The sequence below is a fragment of the Myotis brandtii genome, unplaced genomic scaffold, assembly GCF_000412655.1.
Source record: "Myotis brandtii unplaced genomic scaffold, ASM41265v1 scaffold115, whole genome shotgun sequence".
NCBI classification, from domain to species: domain Eukaryota; kingdom Metazoa; phylum Chordata; class Mammalia; order Chiroptera; family Vespertilionidae; genus Myotis; species Myotis brandtii.
This window is the reverse complement of record NW_005353967.1, coordinates 20,927,201-20,946,137: the sequence shown is the minus strand read 5'-3', so window position 1 is coordinate 20,946,137 and position 18,937 is coordinate 20,927,201. Positions and strand designations below refer to the sequence as shown.

Here is an 18,937-nt window from a genome sequence, read left to right as displayed (position 1 = left end):
ATTGGGGCAAGGCTGGCCAGACCCCACCCATGCACGAATTTGTGCACTGGGCCTCTAGTATGGTACTAAAATAACATAGTAAAAAGCATAAGGAAGTTATTCTTCCTGAAGCACTGAAGGAAGATAAATAGTATATTGATAGAATTTACATAGTATTTAAAAAATAGAATATGCAATACGTGTATATTATAACAATATACAAATTATTCAATTTAACACAATCTAGTTAACTTAAGGACTATTTTTAAAGGACAGCTATTTCAGGTTATATTTATTTTTATTTACTTTATTTTATTTTTATTTAAATTTATTGAGTGACATTGCTTAATAAAAGTATATAGGTTTTAGGTGTACAATTCTATAAAACATCATCTGTATATTGCATTGTATATTTACCACCCAAAGTCAAGTCTCCTTCCATCATAATTTATCCCCCCTGTACCCTTGTCTACCTCCCCCCAGCCCTCTCCCTTCTGGAAATCACCATGCTGTTGTCTGTATCTATGAGTTTTGGTTTTCTTTTGGTGTTTTTTTCTTTGTTTATTTGTTTGTTTGTTGCTTGCTTAATCCCTTCACCTTCAGGTTACATTTGAACTGTGCAACAAAAATTCTTTGTGGAATCTAAATGGAAAATAAACCACATAAAGTCTATACCCAGGGCATTCTTGTGAGTAAAACTATCTTCCATCCATGTGAGAAGCTCTGCATAGACTTTATATAATTTCACCCTAATAATGACCTCCCTCTCCCCACAAATAAAATTCCAACATAAATTAAATATGAAACCCCAAAATACTAAGATTTGTGCAAATACCTTGCCTCTGACTTCTGAAATGGCCTGAGCCAGTATTATTTCTACGATTGGTTTAATCTACCATTTACTCAAAATGCAGCCTTAGAGAGGCTCAGATCAGCCTCTTGAGAACCATTCAATGCATCCTGACCCCTTAAATATTAACAGTGGGTCATCTCTAAGAGGTGAGGTTGCAGGCAGCCCTATTTTCTTTTCCATACATTTTTTAGGTTCCATGGTATTTTTTTAATGAGCACAGAATAAAGTGAACAGAAAAGCAGTAAATTCTTCAAAGATACAAAATTGTAAAACTATGCTGTGAGTCACAAAACGTTCACATTAACATATAAATATTCCAAATAGCATCTACTTTTTAATAAAGATCTAAAGGTGTGCAGGTGGTAAAGGGCTCAAAGCTTCCATGCCCAGATTCCATCTGTTTAGGTGAGTGTTAGGTGAGGCTGCTTGACAGAGAGAGTAGGCAGCTATTGGGGCCTCAAAATAGCATGGAAACCATCCTGGGGAGGGCATGGGACTGGGGAGCAGAGGGTGGGAGAAGGCTTGATTCCATTGAAGGGAGCAGGCAAGAGGGGAGTGAATGAGAGAGGTGGCAAAGGTGGGAGCAAACTGGCAAAGAACAAAGGCAGTAATTAAATTTGAAGCGTAAAGGATGGGAAAAGCTCAAGGTAGAACGCTTAGAGAAGTACATGAGCAAGTAGTTGCAGCAGAGGGATTGCACTCATGGGACTGACAGGGTGGAAGCAAAGCCAGAGGAGATCTTTCAGAGGACCTGGGTCTCCCATCATTTTACAGAAAGGGAAACTGAGGCCTGAGAGGCGAAACAGCTCTCAGTGTTTAGCTTCTCAGGGTGGCATGGCCAGGACACAGCAGTGGATTCAGCATCGTAAAACTGAAATCCGGAAAGGGAATGGATGGGGAAAGGCAGTAAGTTCCAACTTTCCCATGGGTGGAATTGCTGGATCATATGGTAGTTCTATTTTTAATTTGGGGGGGAACCGCCATACTGTTTTCCATAGTGGCTGCACCAAATTACAATCCCACCAATAGCACACAAGGGCTCCCTTTTCTCCATGTTCACACTAGCATTTTTTATCTCTTGTCTCTTTGATGATATAATGCCATTAATCTTAATTCCACTCAGTAGTGAAAAAGAATGAAGAGCAATTTCCAGGTTATTGGGTTAGACATTTGAGAAGATATAAGTATTGCTAGACCCCATGTTACAATTTCAAAGAACACTGAAAGTACATGATTCTGAGTGTGGGAATGCTCAAGGTACCAGAGAAGCCCATGGCTCATTCTCAGTGCATTTCGCTCTGAATTCAGTCTCCTTTATTTAATTTTCTTGATTCACATTTCTACAAGACAATGTTGAATCTGCATAATGGGTTCTTTACAAAATGTCAATTTGGAGTGGCTTGATCTTTTACTAAATTTCATATATATTTTACGTTATCAAAAATAGAAACTCATTCTAACACTTGGATCTTGGTGTGGGGTTTTTGCTAATCCTCACTCGAGGATATTTTTTCCATTGATTTTTAAAAATATATTTTTTTATTGATTTCAGAGAAGAAGGGAGAGGGAGAGAGAGATAGAAACATCAATGATGAGAGAGAAGCATTGATCGGCTGCCTCCTGCATGCCTCCTACTGGGGATCGAGTCCACAAACTAGGCATGTGCCCTTGACCGGAATTGAACCCAGGACCCTTTAGTTTGCAGGCCGATGCTCTATCCACTGAGCCAAACCGGCTAGGGCTCCATTGATTTTTAGAGATAGCGGAAAGGAGGGTGGGAGAAGAGAGAGAGAGAGAGAGAGAGAGAGAGAGAGAGAGAAACATCAATGTGAGACACATCAATTGGTTGCCTCCTGCATGCGCCCTGACCAGAGCTGGGAATTGAACCTGCAACCCAGGTACATACCCTTCACTGGGAATTGAACTTAAGACTCTTCGGTGTACAGGCAGATATTCTAACCACTTAGCAACACAACCCAGGGCTGGATCTTGGTTTTTAAAGTTTATATCATAATCTCACAGGCACTAGTTTATGTGCTTTTGTGAGCATTAGCTCCTTTAACCTTCAGGAGAACCCTAAAAGATAAACAACTTAAGGAGATGTAACTGAGGCAAAGAGAGATTAATTAAATTGCCCAATATCATACAGCAAAAAATGGAGAAGACAGCATTTGACCTTCAGTGACATGGCTATATTATCTTCCTATTATTGTCTCAGATACTTAAACATTTATTTGTTGAACAAACTTTGAACAGATTTTGGAAAATGAATGACAATGTCAGACCACTGCTATGATACATTTTGCATCCTATTCATTAACTATCTAATAATTGGGATCAATTTGTAATAATAAAAGGGTAATATGCAAATTGACTGAACAACAGAATGACCAGTCACCATGATGTGCACTGACCACCAGGGGGCAGACACTCAACCAGAAGCCGGGCTGACGGCTGGTGAGCGCAGCGGTGGTGGCGGGAGCCTCTCCTGCCTCTGTGGCAGCGCTAAGGATGTTTGACTGCTGGCGTAGGCCCGCTCCCTAAGTAAGGCATCCCTTAAGGGCTCCCTGACTGCAAGAGGGCGCAGGCCAGGCTGAGGGGGCCCCCCCCCCCAGTGCACGAATGTCATGCACTGAGCCTCTAGTTTATAATAAAACTTCTGTTATTTCAATTACTAAATTCTCATGACTGACATTTAAGATTAGCTAATGCCCTTATTCTGAAGAGGCCTTTCAGAGAATCTAGATGATTTATTTTTTCTAGTCCTCAAAAAAAAAAAAAGTCATTTAAGATTGAAACTGTGCACATGTGCATTTGCACACACACATGCACATACATACCACACTGAAATAGACCTTATAGCATCCTTAACAGTAAATAACACAAATACTAACACACAATTAGAGATAAATTGTAGTCCATTTCATAGAAAATAGAATTTCTCAAAGTTTAAAAGAATTTTTTAAAAACCCACCTCAATGTATTTTAAAGCCTGCTAAGGGTATTTAGTAAAAGTGGTAATAGATACAACCAAAGCAAAACAATGCAAACTTTCCAAACTATCTGTAATTCAATTACTTCCTACTTTCAGATTAAGGTCTGACTTTTTAAAACCACCTTTATTGGATAATTCCTGAACAGACAAACCAAACCAAACAATACAGAAAAATACTGCTGAAATCATTGAATCAACATCAACACAATAATAATATCAGATATATTAATAGCTGGCAGGAGCTCCTTAAATGTGTAATACAGAACAGTCGATAAATAACATCTGGACTTGAGTCAAAGGGACAGGTGGCTCATGATTGATTTTCTTCCAGGTACCATGAAAATAAAATGATTTATTCAATATATTTAACCTTCGGGCAGTTTTCATTATAGATGTTTTTTACAAACTTAGATAAAAATTGTCTAAGTTTGTAGAAATATACCAAATGGTTATGTATAATCATCCTTTGCAATCAAAAGTCCTTTCACAAATTAGAGAAATAACAGTTAGAGAAACTCCTGTTTCCATTATAAAGCTCAAGTCAATTAGTATTTGTCAGTAAACTCTGAACACAAGAAAAATACAAAAGAAGACACCTTACAACCCAAGCTGCAATTGAACAAGCGATTCAGTTTAATCCCATGCCCATCTTCCAGGTATCATGGAAAGCACTGTACCAGGCAAGAGAGAATTCACAGACATTGCCCTTCAGAATTATAATTACTGGGAGAGACAGGCATGCAAACATGGACTTATAATACACAAGAGCCTGAAATACATGCACAGGGAGCAAAGGGCCTTGGAAACGATGAGGAAGGTAAATTCATTCTAACTGCATGGGAGGGGACGAGAAGAAGCAGAAATGTTAAAAAGGCTACTTAGATGTGTCTGACCTAAGCCTGGCAGGACAAGTAGACCGTTAAGAGGCACGAAAGAGATGGGTGAGGGCATTCCTGGTCGCCAGGCTGGCGGACAACACACTAAGGGCACAGAGGCAGGGAAGTGCCGGGAAGGCAGGAGCCAACATGGGACACAGTCTGTGCAGAGGAACAGAGGGGAAATTCAGAAGGCCTGGTGTTGTTAGCATTATACTCCACTATTGTTATTTTTTAAATTAATAGCGAAAGCCAAAAATGAGAAAAGGTATCATTTCCTACAATATACTTCCAAACTTTAACATCTGTGTGATTTCTCTCTTTGTAAATAAATAATGGAAAGTAGAACAGCATGCATTACGTTTTTGAAGTATTCTGTGCAAAAATCAATGTGCACGGCACACATGTTTGGTTTGATGAGGTAAACAATATTTTAAGCAGCACATTTTGGTGCGCAACAGAAATGCAAATTATCTTCAAACAATATTGGCATAGTGTAAACAGAAATCAGGTTAAAGGCTAGTCCCAAATTTCCGTGCCGCTCCTCACCAGGTTCAAAATGATACATGTGTACAATACACTGTCTCACATCAATCCCATGAGGCATGTTCCCCTCCCCCGGGACGCCTCAGCACTTAGAAATAATCTGGGATGTGGTTTACTGTCTGCACTTTGTGAGAGCCGCGGAGAGATGTGCACCGTTAGGCTCTTCTTTCTCCATAGTTTCCAGCACAAATACCTTGAACTCTTCAAAAGCTCAATTTACGGGGTGATGCTACCAAAGCACACCTCACAAACAAGATGCCTTCACCACTTCCAAAGGTTGGCAGGGGTCAGCGTGACATTTCATGGTAACTGGAGCCACCAGCTGACTCGAACATATCATGCGGGGCCTCCAGAAGTGCTGATGAAAAATGGGAACAGGAGACAGCTGTTTTCACTTCGGACATTGTCCCCACTGCCACATGAGAGGGCTTTAAGTAACGCAAGCTTCTCTCGGGCCTCTGCCTGGATGTCGTCACCACCTGGCACTGACACTCCCATCGGCCAGACGGGTCTGTCCTCACTGGAGCTGCAGAGAACGTCTGGCCCACTGAGGAGGAGAGTCCGGTCAGAACGTAAGGGGCTGTGCCACTCCTGCTGTACTATGATTGTGTTGCTGTTTTTCGTGGCCCCTGAAAAGAGACAGCACGAAGGTGGGCCTTGACCAGAGCCTCCCTCAAGACCGTGGGGATATCCTGCACGAACCGCATGAATCACACAGCTACACCAAGCCTGCTCCCAAATGCTTTCCTGGGTCTGATCATGTGACAAACGCAGAGATCACTCAGATGGTGGGTGCGCGGCATGAGGACTTACCTTGGCGGATGAAAGTTTGGCTGGTGTCCAGCAAAATATCACAGCCCTCCACGATCATTCTTTCTATGGCAAGGTTCTTCCTTATGTTTTCAGTGTCACTCACTTCATCGTGCATTATCCTGTCGGCCAGGACACAGAAAGGTCACTGTCAGAGATCTTTGTATTGCCCTGGCCGGTGAACAAAGAGCCCCACCTGGGAACTTGTATCAGTGTAAGTGGGGCTGTGAGGGAAGCAGACTGGACGTCGGACCTCAACAGGCCATGACCCAAAGCAAGGCCAATGTACACCATGACTCTACAGATCAGCGGGTCAGTGATCGTGAGTTCCCTGGGAATGCCGCTGGTAAATGCAACAGGAAAGCAACATGTTATTTTCTGAAAAGCTTTTAGTGAAGATTGAAATCAGAGTGCCATTTCTTAGAGGCAGAGTAAATGAGAGGCTTTATACCATTTATCCCAGATAAGCTAAAGGAACACAGATATAAACAATTGTCTGAAACATTGAAAAGCTACTGATAAATCCAAGATATGCATGCTCCAGCTTCCTGGCAAATATGAATACAAAAATGCAACAAAAAGTCATTTTTCTTTTATGCTGAAAGGTGAACATTCTCCACCTTAAACCAAAGTACACCTGCTCTCAAGAGCTATCATTAAACTTTCAGTGAATCTGAGAAGCTGGATTGTGTCTTGCCTCTTGTTCCCTAGGCATACAATTAGGTTTCCACAAAACACTGACTTGCTGCTTTCCCATAACAGGCTGCTATTGTAAGTTCTCTGCGTACCTGGACAGGTCCTCTAGTTTTGATTTTGCAAATTCCAGACTCTTCCTCTCCACATGCTCATGGGGTGTATGAGCGAGCAGTTCATGAATGGTGATGATATACCTGGGGATCTAAATGCAAACACAGGCCAGTGTGAGCATGAGGCGAGGATCAGTAACCGGGACATTCTCTTCTGTGCCTCATCACTTCCAAGAAGCTCGTCTCATCTCTTATGGTTGTAATTGTTTTTCAAACATTTTTTTAAGAAATACATGAGTGTGGGAGTGGGGGCAAAGGGGAGAGAATGATACATATGTAATACCTTAATCAATAAAGAAGAAAAAAGAAATATATTTTAAAACGTTTAAAATAAACTACATTTCAAACATCACACACACACACACACATACTAGTACACACATGTGCAAATTCCCCAGGAACACATGAAAAGAGTAATATTGTTACAAAGAAATAATTGTTTCTTTTGATTTTTTAATATAATCATATATTTCTTAATCATAATTTTTGAAAATTGGTTCATAGGGAAATAGATATAGTTATCATCAAGTCACTAGAGTCTGTATGTTATATATATTTGTCTGTTTATAATTTTTTTTTTAAAAAAATTGACAATCCTGACCAGAACTTCGCTGGAGATCCTGACCAGAACTTGGCTGGAGATCCTGGCTAGAGATCCTGGCTAGGCTGCTGATCAACTGAACGCTGTCTCCGTGTCATTCCTTCTTCGCCGACTCCGTCCACACCTTTGGGATCCCTGGACCTGCTGGGGTTGGACCCCAGCACATTGGTACCCCAATCAATATTTAATAACATGCTATTCAGCTTCCAAGTGTTTGAGTATTTTGGGTTTTTTTTTTTTTTTAAAGGAAGGCAGACTGCCACGTGCAGCGCCTCATTTGGATGTGTCTGGAGTCTTGGGAGTTTGACTACCCTACGTTCTCCTACAAATGGACCTTGAGAGCTTGTTTGGAGGTTCTAGCAGGGGAGCGCAGCTACTCGTATACCCTTGACCGAAGACCGGTCCTCTCCTAGGGGGGGAAGGGCGTCCTCTTCGACCGAGCTCGCAGCTTCGGGAGGGACGCACATGGATCGGTGAGGGAGGAGGGGGACACCCGCCTAGCCAGCCAGATCAGCCTAATCAACCCTGGCGATCAATGGGGTGACAGATGTCGCAGCCAGATCGCCCTCACATCCTTGGGTTTTTTTTATTGTAGTTTATTTCTAATATTATGCCATTGTGGTCTGAGAAGATGCTTGGTATGATTTCAAACTTCTTGAATTTGGGTAGACTTTGTTTGTGACCCAATATGTGGTCTATTTTTGAATATGTCCCATGAGCACTTGAGAAGAATGTATATTTTGTGGCCTTGGGGTGAAATGTTCTGAAGATGTCAATTAAGTCCATCTGATCTAGTCAATTAGGATTGCTGTTTCTTTGCCAATTTTTTGTCTAGAGGATTTATCCAGTGATGTCAGTGGTGTATTAAAGTCCCCTACTATGAAAAAAAAAATTGACAATCCTACTGTAACATTCTCTTTAAGAATTGAAACTTGGGCCTTGGCCAGTGTGGCTCAGTTGGTTGGGGATTGTCCCATGCACCAAAAGGTTGCCGGTTTGATTCCTGGTCAGGGCACATGCCCGGGTTACAGGCTCTATCCCAGGTAGAGGGAGTGCAGGAGGCAGCCAATCGATGTTCAGCTCTCACACATCAATGTCCCCTTCTCTCTTTACTTCCCTCTCTCCCCCCTTCCTCTCTCTCTAAAAATCAATATTTATTAAAAAAGAATTAAAATTTGGGAGAAGATATGTTCACCCTTGTTATATTCTGATCCTCCTTCTAGCAGTAAAAAGTATTGTTTAATGAGGTTACTTATTTGTACTTTTGTTTATAAACAGACTACCCACATTCTGCCAAAGGCAGAAGAAACTCCACCAACCCTCTGAAGGTTTTAATAGACTATAGCAGAGATTTAACTCAAATTTCAGTGATTCAACATATTTAAATTTTACTGGCTTAGAAACTAAAATTTGTTAGAAATCAGGGGCAGTGGGTTTAATCTTAATAACATACATGAACAATAGCTACCATAACACTGATCACTGTGGGTCAGATCAGGTGCTCGAGGTTTACATGTGCGTATAATCCTCCAACAACATAAGATTCCTTCCCATTTTACACATAAGGAAACTAAGTGTAGAAGGGTCAGTAATTTGCCCAATGTGGCCTCACAGTAAATGGCAGAGCCAGCCATGAGCCCAGCTCTGACCAGTGCACTCGCCCAGTAAGTCTGCTCCAGGACTGGGGTCTCACTCAACCCCTGAAAGCGCCTCTGAGAATGAAGAAAGTGAAAGTTTCCCAGGGCTCCGTGGGTAGCTGCTTGCATTCTGACCTGACATGGTGTTGGTGAGTCTGTCCACAGCTCTGCTTTTGCTCTCTTGGCAGCAGTGGCCTTCACTGGGTAATTTACTAATATGTACTGGATGCCCACATTTATGTGTGAAGCACAGAGGGCAGCACCATCAACACAGACATCAATCTGCAGCTCCTACTCGGGAGCACATCCTAGGGAATGTCATCAAGTCAAGGTTTCGGCAATGCTACCGACTCCCTAGTCACAGGAGGTGGGGAACAGCAGACCCTTCCCTCTGAAGGCTTGCTGCCTCCCACCCCATAGACCTCTCACCGAGACAGCCTATAGGGCTGTGACCCTGGTGAAGATCCTGGGATAAGTATACTTTCAAATACCCCTTTCGCTTAATCCCATGATTGATCAAAGTTTTCCTCTAAGTTAGTAGTCCACAAGAAAATCAAGGCAATCACCAGCTAAGGTACTCAGTTTTTCATAACAAAGAGGGCAGGAGTGGGAGAGCCTGGCTACTTATAGTACATGAAACCCCACAAAACTGAGTTTAGTCAATACCTCCATGATCCTCCCCCATTAATTCAATCTATTTTAGAGAGCTCCCTGGCTAAGGTTCAAGAGAATAGATTTGAAATTTAGTAACTGGCCTTTTCCACGAGAAAGTGAAGGAACAAACATGCCTGAAACTGCCAAGAAGTGAGCAAAGAACATTCTACAGAGAAGTAGACGGCTCCCCAAAGAGCTTATCTGTATAGTCAAGTGCTGATTATAAATCTGTTCCCCCCAAAACCTAAGAATCACAGAAAGTACTGTCTAGGTCGGTGGTTTTCAACCTTTTTCATCTCATAGCACACATAAACTAATTACTAAAATTCTGTGACACACCAAAAAAATTATTATATTTTTTGCCGATCTGACAAAAAATATATAGATATAAATTTTGATTCATTCACACCGGATAGCTATTGTTGTGTTAGCTGTTGTCATTTTTTAAATTTGACAATCTAAGGGAAAAGAGGTCAAGTGCTCCTGACTAAATTAGTCAGGTACTGCACCTTTTAAAAATTCTTGAGGCACACCAGTTGAAATCACTGATCCAGATGAATCATCATTCCACTTTCAATTATGGAACAATACTTGTCACTTTATAGACATTCATTAGTTTGTTCTCCAATAACCATAAACGGGTGGCTACTTTCTGGTGCACATCTAACGGTGCTGGTCTCATCATGATGAATTCATGATCAGCTTACCTATGGATTTATGAGCAGCTGAGGCCAATTTAAACAGTTCCAGACAAGCCACCTTCTTTGCAAAATAAAAATTATGTTAATCACTACATTGTCTTTCATAACAAATTTCTTGGCAACATTTGGATTTGCTTATCTGGTAGTTCAATTGAGGATATATTCACTGTATCATCCAAATTCTACAATTCCTCCATGTTTCCATAATTCAACATAGTTCATTAACAGCAGCAATTGACTTACTGGACAAGGGGCCCAGAAAGAGGGAGAATATAATACTTTTCTACACATACACAGGCTAAAAGTTGCCAATCACCTCCCCCCTTTCTCTGCTCCACACCAACCTCTGTCCCCATATACATGCTCGAAAAAAAAAATCTGGAGGTATGAACTAGGCTCATCCCTTCCATTGTTGCTATACAGCAAAAACTGAAATGTGCCACCCTCATCCCAAGGTGTCCAGCCTACACCAGAGCAAGGCAGAAGCACCACTGCTAATACAATGTATGCAGAGGGACATAGATGTGCCTCAACCATCTGAGAGAGCAAGTGCCTCATGACTATTCCACCTCATTATGAAAGGACCAAAAGAGAACAGGAAGAGTAGAATGGACATGGACCTAGCAATAAAAACCTCTAAACTTCCAGAAAGAGCAACCCACCCCCGAGTGTTCCATGTATTACTTCAGAGAGACAGTAGGAGGGAGAGACACCAAATGAACAAGACCGAGGAGAGACATCAATGAGGATGAGGCCCTTGGGCAGCAAATTCTGATGATTTTCCCTCTTGGTCTATTCAAAATAGTTCTAAGGAAGCAAAATAGTTATGAGGAAGCAAATAAATAAAGAGCACAATTCTGTGCTCTTTCAATTTGCCCATTTCTTGCAGTTGGACCAGTTCTGGCCAAATTCTTTAAATCTGAGGTTTCTCCCAGAGCAAGCAATGGCTCTCATCAGCTGAGGCTCTTGGTTACCCTGGTCTGGACGAAGCCAGAGAATCTCAACATCTGACCCTTCAGTCAAATTCTAGGGTTTGGGGCCACCAGCCTTGGCAGAGGCAGAGAGGGTTAGGGCCTAGACCCGTGGTCGGCAAACGGCGGCTCTCGAGCCACATGAGGCTCTTTGGCCCCTTGAGTGTGGCTCTTCCTAAGCCTTAGGAGGGAGTACCCTAATTAAGTTAATAACAATGTACCTACCTATATAGTTTAAATTTAAAAAATTTGGCTCTCAAAAGAAATTTCAATCATGGTACTGGTGATATTTGGCTCTGTTGACTAATGAGTTTGCCAACCACTGGTAAACTAACACCACCATGTAGTTACCCAACCAAACTTTCAGACCCAGTCTAATGTGAATAGTATCACAGAGTCAGAGAGCTAGTGCCCGGGAGATAACCACAGCTCAGCTGCCTCAATTTTGAGATCTAGAAATGGAGGTTTAGATTGGTTCCATTATTTTCCCCAAAGCTATGACTAAAGGGTGAGCAAGACATCCCGGTCTCCCAAAGATTCCCAGTCCAATGGTCCTTGTCTGTATTATGGGAAGTCCTTGGGGTCAATCAAAATGCCCAGTCATTGTTATTGGGCTTAAGCTCCATGGGGAGGGAGGGGGAGGAGGTGGAAGAGTATCACAGCATTTTTAAGAAATCCACAGGCCTTTCCAAGGCCCTACATTCAACTTTTGGACATGCCACCTAAAGTGCAAGTGCAGTCTGCCATTTTAAAACATTGAGGGAGCTTCACCAGGGGGAGTTAAGTAGCAATTGGAAAGACATCGGTGGGGAAGGAGCTGGGAACCTCTCTGAATGTTCCATGTGTCTTTCACACTCTACCTTTGTATATTCACCTGAGTTGGGATTGCTGAACAGAATCAACTTAGGGTATTTTATTTATTTATTTATTTTAAACTTTTTTTTTTCAAACACATTTTATTGATTTTTTACAGAGAGGAAGGGAGAGAGATAGAGAGCTAGAAACATCGATCAGCTGCCTCCTGCACACTCCCTACTGGGGATGTGCCCGAAACCAAGGTACATGCCCCTGACCGGAATCGAACCTGGGACTTTTCAGTCCACAGGCCGACGCTCTATCCACTGAGCCAAACCGGTTTCGGCAACTTAGGGTATTTTAATCATAACCTAGAGGCAACTGCCAAAAATTCAAATAGAATCTCAGAAGAACATTGCATTATGCAAACTTTGTTTCACTGTAAATAAATCTTAAATTACAATTTTGTATAAGGTTACCAGAAAAGAAATCTTTTTTTCTTTGAAGTTTTCCTTGTGAAATATTTCCTCAGAGAGGCAAAGAGTTCAAACAATTCAGTTCCATGAAAAAACATAATAACATTACGAAGTTCCACTATACTTAAGTTATTTCAAATGCATCCTTTTTGTTTTTATAGAGATTTTATAAACTTCTATAGTAATTTCCAGGATTTCAAGCAGGTTTGACAAACTGTAAGACAAACCATTACAAACCAGGCCAACATTTCTTTCTGAGGCTAGAAAATGATCCACTGGGGTCAGCGTTGAGGGGGACAAAGCTCCCCACAGAAACCCTAACACACATGATTCGGGGATTCGGTTTACCACATGACAATTTAGAGGGCTGGCCAGAAGCCCCATAAATTCCACATCGGAACACTCGATGCCTTTCCAAAAGAACAGCATCAACACTTTTCAAGAGAACAGGCAATTCAGTTCACATTTTGGCTTCTGCAATTCTCACTCAAGGGCTCTTAATGGTAAAGCCCAAGATATAGGAAAGAACACAAGTGTACTTGATCCCTTGGGTTGCTCTACTCCCACAAAGTGAATGTCATGACAAGCCCCAGCCTCCTGCAGCAGCCCGAGAGGGGCCAAGAGTCCCCGGTCCAGCTAATGCCTCTGTCACCTTTCAGTTCACATTTTGGCTTCTGCAATTCTCACTCAAGGGCTCTTAATGGTAAAGCCCAAGATATAGGAAAGAACACAAGTGTACTTGATCCCTTGGGTTGCTCTACTCCCACAAAGTGAATGTCATGACAAGCCCCAGCCTCCTGCAGCAGCCCGAGAGGGGCCAAGAGTCCCCGGTCCAGCTAATGCCTCTGGCTCCTAAGTCTCCACAGCCTCTGTCACCCGGGAGGTCCTCCTTTTGCTCTCCAGAGCTCCAGCCAAGGGGGACTCAACAGCAATCCCAGCAGGGTGGGGAGGATGGCCAGGAACACAAGACTTTCCCACTAGTCCACTCAACTTCTCAGGAACCTTTTATGCAACCAGCATACCCTGGAACATTTGCACAGCATCCTATTTCTGTAACCCTAATAATATTTTTAAACATGCTGGAGGAGGAGACTTCATGGAAGAGGTCTGCGTGGAATCTTTCTATAAAGAGAACATTGTGCTGCTTTTCAAAAAAAATCATTTTTTATGTAATTGTCTCAAAAATGCCTGGCTTTCTTATTTATATTAGGCAGAGAGAATGTGAGGCATAAATTTGATTATCTCAAGGTCAAGATCAAGATGAGAGGTGATGCATGTGTGTTATAATTCTTCACAGGGGATCCTTGCACATCTCCCTCTGGTCATGAGGAACATTGAGCTGGAACTAGTGACTCATAAAATGCATCCCAGAGGACTCACCTGAAACATCGGATAGGTCAAGAACGTTTCTAGCATCCTCCCTTCACAGGCAGGGTTGGCTTCATACTGTTTCAAGAGTTTGTCAAAATCTCTGTTTTGCTTACAATTGGCAAGCACTTGGAGGCTGTACTGGTGGTTACGCACAAATTCTTGATAAATGTTCAGCATGGGGAGCAAGATATCAAACAGATCAGCTGAAAGAAGAAGTAAAATGGCAGTTTCTTTTGGTGCTCAGTAAATTATCTAAGGTAGTGGAGAGAGACTGTGTTCACTCAATGGGAGTGGCAGGGAGTGGCTCCTCCCAGTCCCAGGTGTCACACATACATGGGGACCAGTCCAGATGCCTGAATAACTGATCTGACAGAGTGCTCTCCAGGGCAGAGCCTGACTCTAGCCCAGAATGACCATGACAGGCCAGGGGAAAGGTAAATAGTAGGGCAGGGCCCAAAGGCCAATGAGATAAATTCCCAATAGCTAAAGCAGCTCACAGATCAGTGGGAAAATTCAACAGCTTCAGCTGAATAATGTTGAAATTATTTTACTCTAATTATAGCCAGAGTAAGAGAAACCAAAGCATGCACTTACCTAAAATTAAAGTAGGCCAGTTTGCTAACCTTGCCTTCAGTCCTTGATGAAATATTTCATGAAGAAACATGATTGTTTCACTATAAAAATGCAAAAAGAATATAATTTAGTCTTGAGTAGAGCCATTGCCACCCAATGTGGGAAAATCTCCCTCCTTCCTCACAACAGCAAAGCCTAGCTTTTAATCACATGTTATCAGACTTCTTCTCATTATACACATACACACACACACACACACACACACACACACACACAACTATGGCACATTCACATAATATAATACAATGTAGCAATTTTTTAAAAAATAGACTGGTCTTTAGATATCAATATGGAAAGATGTCCAGGATATATTGATACATGAAAGAAAAATCTATATAAAAAATACATTGCCTTTTGTGTAAGAAGAGGCAAAGTAAGACTCAAAATCCATATTTGATTTCATCTACATTAATAAACACTGGAAGTATATATAAGAAATTAATTTAAATGATTACATACAGAAAGTGGGGGAATGGGGTGGGCGAAGGCAGGGTAAAAATGAGATTTCTAACTGTTGCTTGATGTTTTCATGTTGTTTTGACTTGTGAACTTGTATTATCTACTCAAAAACAAATAACTAAAATTTTAAGTGAAACACCTAAGCACTTTCCTTCCCCCCTTATCTCCTTTGCTTCTTTTTTTTAAATACATTTTTTATTGATTTCAGAGAGGAAGGAAGAGGGAGGGAGAGAGAGAGATAGAAACATCCATGATGAGAGAGAATTATGGATTGGCTGCCTCCTGCAAGTCCCCCACTGGGGTTCGAGCCCACAACCCGGGCATGTGCCCTTGACCAGAATTGAACCTGGGACCTTTCAGTTCGCAGGCTGACGCTCTATCCACTGAGCCAAACCGGCTAGGGCTCTCCTTTGCTTCTTCATTTTTCTACAGAACTCATCACCACATGATAGACTACATAGTTCACTTAATCACTATTCATTATCTGTCTTCCTTCATCAAAACTTAAGTTCCATGAAGGCAGGGATTTTTTTTTTTTTTTTTGCTTTGTTCACTGAGGAATCCTCAGCAGTAAAGATACTATAAATATTTATTGAGTGAATAGATTTACTAGAAAGTCTCAGGCCCTCTGTTAGTTTTTGCTCTTCCTAGAGTACTTTTGTATAAATCATATGTAAAGACCCATTAATCACTCCATTTCCTTCGTTTTGTGAGGAAGATGATCTTCCCCAACATACACATATCCCCACACAATGATAAGAAAACATATGTCAAATAGAGGAGAAAAACAGAAAACTACATACCAAGATTCAAGATAAAGATATACAAATTGGACTAGTAATGAAACACAAATAATAGCTTTCTTATTTTCAATATCATAAACTCATAAAAGTGAATTTATGAAACCTATTTTTTTACGAGTAGAGTAAAAATTCTAAGAAATACAAATGGGTTTTTCACATGACTGATTTATGCCAAGACAAACCTGTTGAGGAAAATACTACTGACGTCGTCGTGGCTGATGGGGGGCTTCTTGGAGCTGGCGGCCATTCGTAGGGGCCGGAGGAAGCAGTTGACCAGGATGTAGAGCTGGTGAACGTACTCTGACTCAGCCTCGACCATAGTGAACACAATCTGGTTTCTCTTCCTCATACTTTCAGCATGAGGAGAACAGATGTAATCCTGCACGATGGTCTTCCATTTCCTTCTACACAACCATCCTCGCATGAAGCTCTGAACCTATAGAGCAAAAAGGAAAAAGGAAGGGAAGGGAAGGGAAGGGAAGGCAAGGGAAGGGAAGGAGAGAAGAGAAGAGAAGAGAAGAGAAGAGAAGAGAAGAGAAGAGAAGAGAAGAGAAGAGAAGAGAAGAGAAGAGAAGAGAAGAGAAGAGAAGAGAAGAGAAGAGAAGAGAAGAGAAGAGAAGAGAAGAGAAGAGAAGAGAAGAGAAGAGAAGAGAAGAGAAGAGAAGAGAAGAGAAGAGAAGAGAAGAGAAGAGAAGAGAAGAGAAGACAAGACAAGACAAGACAAGACAAGACAAGACAAGACCTCAGGGATCTGTGAGACAGGCTTTTTAAGTCTGTCAGTAAAAGGTGTCCATCCTGTGCCATATGAAACATTGCTCTTTCATTGGTGCACTAATGGTCCCACCCCTAGAATATGTACTGGCAGGCTTTTTTTCAGATAACAGAATATAAATGATTTTTAAAATAATAATTTTATCAGGTTTACAAATTTCTTCCATAAGCTTAAGGTGTTTAGGCCTGCCTAAATGGACACCAGAATCCTCCTATATAATAAAAGCCTAATATGCTAAGTGTCTGTTTGGCCAGTCAGCCATTCAACCAATCAAAGCATAATATGCTAATGATATGCTAAGGCTGCTCAGCTGCTCACTATGATGTGCATTGACTACCCATGGGGCAGACAGTCAACCAGTTGACCAGTTGCTATGACGTGCACTGACCACCAGGGGGCAGACGCTCTGACTGGTAGGTTAGCTTGCTGCTGGGGTCCAGCCGATCAAGACTGAGTGAGATGGGCCAGACATGCCCTGAAGCCCTCCCACAGTCCCTCCCCAGCTGGCCAACCTCCCGTGTCCCTCCCCGGCCCCAGTTGTGCACCGGTGGGGTCCCTCAGCTTGGCCTGTGCCCTCTCACAATCCAGGACCCCTCAGGGGATGTCGGAGAGCCAGTTTTGGCCCGATCCCACAGGCCAGGCTGAGGGACCCCACTGGTGCACGAATTCATGCACCAGGCCTCTAGTATAATAATATTACATGGTTAGTTATTAACATTTCAAGAACGAATGTTTATTCTTTAGCAATCAGATATTTTAAAAAATATTTTAAATTGTAGTAAAAAAATGCATAACATAAAATTTACCATCTTAGCCATTTTTAAGTGTGTAGTTCAGTAGTGTTCATGTGGAAAATAATACAGTAATTATTAAATAATATAAGAACACACTCTGTATTTCGTGTACTCACAACTATAAACCTAATTTTGCTACATCCTGTATTCACATTGTAGCACAACAGATCTCTGAGACTTTTTCATCTTGCAAAACAAACTTTATACTCATTAAACAACTTGCCTTTTGAGTCTTCCCTTAGGTCCTGATAACCACCATTCTTCCTGTTTCTGTGAATTTGGCTACTTTAGATACCTCATATAAGTGGAGTCATATAGTTATCTGTATTTTTGTGTCTGGCTTATTTCATTAAGTATAATGCCCTCAAGGTTCATTCATGTTGTAATATGTGCCAGGATTTCTTTCCTTTTTAAAGCCGAATAATATTCCATTATACATATGTATCACTTTTTTTTATCCATTCAGTGGATATTGGGTTGCTTCCACCTTTTGGCTACTGTAAATAATGTTGCAATGAACATAGGAGTGCCTATATCTTTTCAAGATCCTACTTTTAATTATTTTGGATATAATCCAGAGGTAGAATTGCTGGATCATATGGTAGTTCTATTTTTAATTTTTTGAGGAACCACCATACTGTTTCCCATAGCAGTTGAATCAATTTACAATGCTATCAGTAGTGCACAAGAGTTTCAATTTCTCCACATCTTCATCAATAGTTATTATTTTGTTTTCATGAGAGTAGCTATACTAATAGGTATGCAGTGATATCAAACTGTGGGTTTTTTTGTTTTGTTTTTTAAATATATTTTATTGATTTTTTACAGAGAGGAAGGGAGAGGGATAGAGAGTTAGAAACATCAATGAGAGAGAAACATCAATCAGCTGCCTCCTGCACACTCCCTACTGGGGATGTACCCGCAACCAAGGTACATGCCCTTGACTGGAATCGAACCTGGGACCCTTGAGTCCGCAGGCTGACGCTCTATCCACTGAGCCAAACCGGCAAGGGCAAACTGTGGTTTTAATTTGTATTTATCTGATGCTTAGTCATGTAGAGCATCTTTTTATGTTTATACGATGTCTCCAAAGATTATATACAAACTAGAGGCCCAGTGAAAAAAATTCGTACACAGGGGCAGAGGAGTCCCTCAGCCTGGCCTGCACCCTCTTGCAATCTGATACTGCTGGCTCCTAACTGCTCACCTGCCTGCCTGCCTGATCACCCCTAACCGCCTCTGCCTGCCTTCCTGATCACCCCTAACAACTTCTATCTAAGCCCCCACTGCGGCAGCTTCATCCGGAAGGACATCCAGAATGATGTCCGGAAGGTCGTTCAGCTGTCCGGTCTAATTAGTATATTATGCTTTTATTATTATAGACTAGAGGCCCGGTGCACAGATTC

The 18,937-nt window shown here is 41.6% G+C and overlaps 1 protein-coding gene across 1 annotated transcript in view; it reads right to left on the bottom strand.

Annotated features, from left to right (window-relative positions):
• Positions 1-18,937, bottom strand: part of RASGRF2 (Ras protein-specific guanine nucleotide-releasing factor 2) — a 137,866-nt gene that overhangs the window by 103,989 nt on the left and 14,940 nt on the right. Inside the window, exons 4-8 of the mRNA XM_014550194.1 lie at positions 16,148-16,401; positions 14,665-14,744; positions 14,080-14,273; positions 6,847-6,956; positions 6,062-6,180 (exon numbers count right to left, since the gene is read on the bottom strand). Of these exons, the coding sequence (XP_014405680.1) occupies positions 6,062-6,180; positions 6,847-6,956; positions 14,080-14,273; positions 14,665-14,744; positions 16,148-16,401 (757 nt within the window). The remainder of the gene's footprint in view (positions 1-6,061; positions 6,181-6,846; positions 6,957-14,079; positions 14,274-14,664; positions 14,745-16,147; positions 16,402-18,937) is intronic.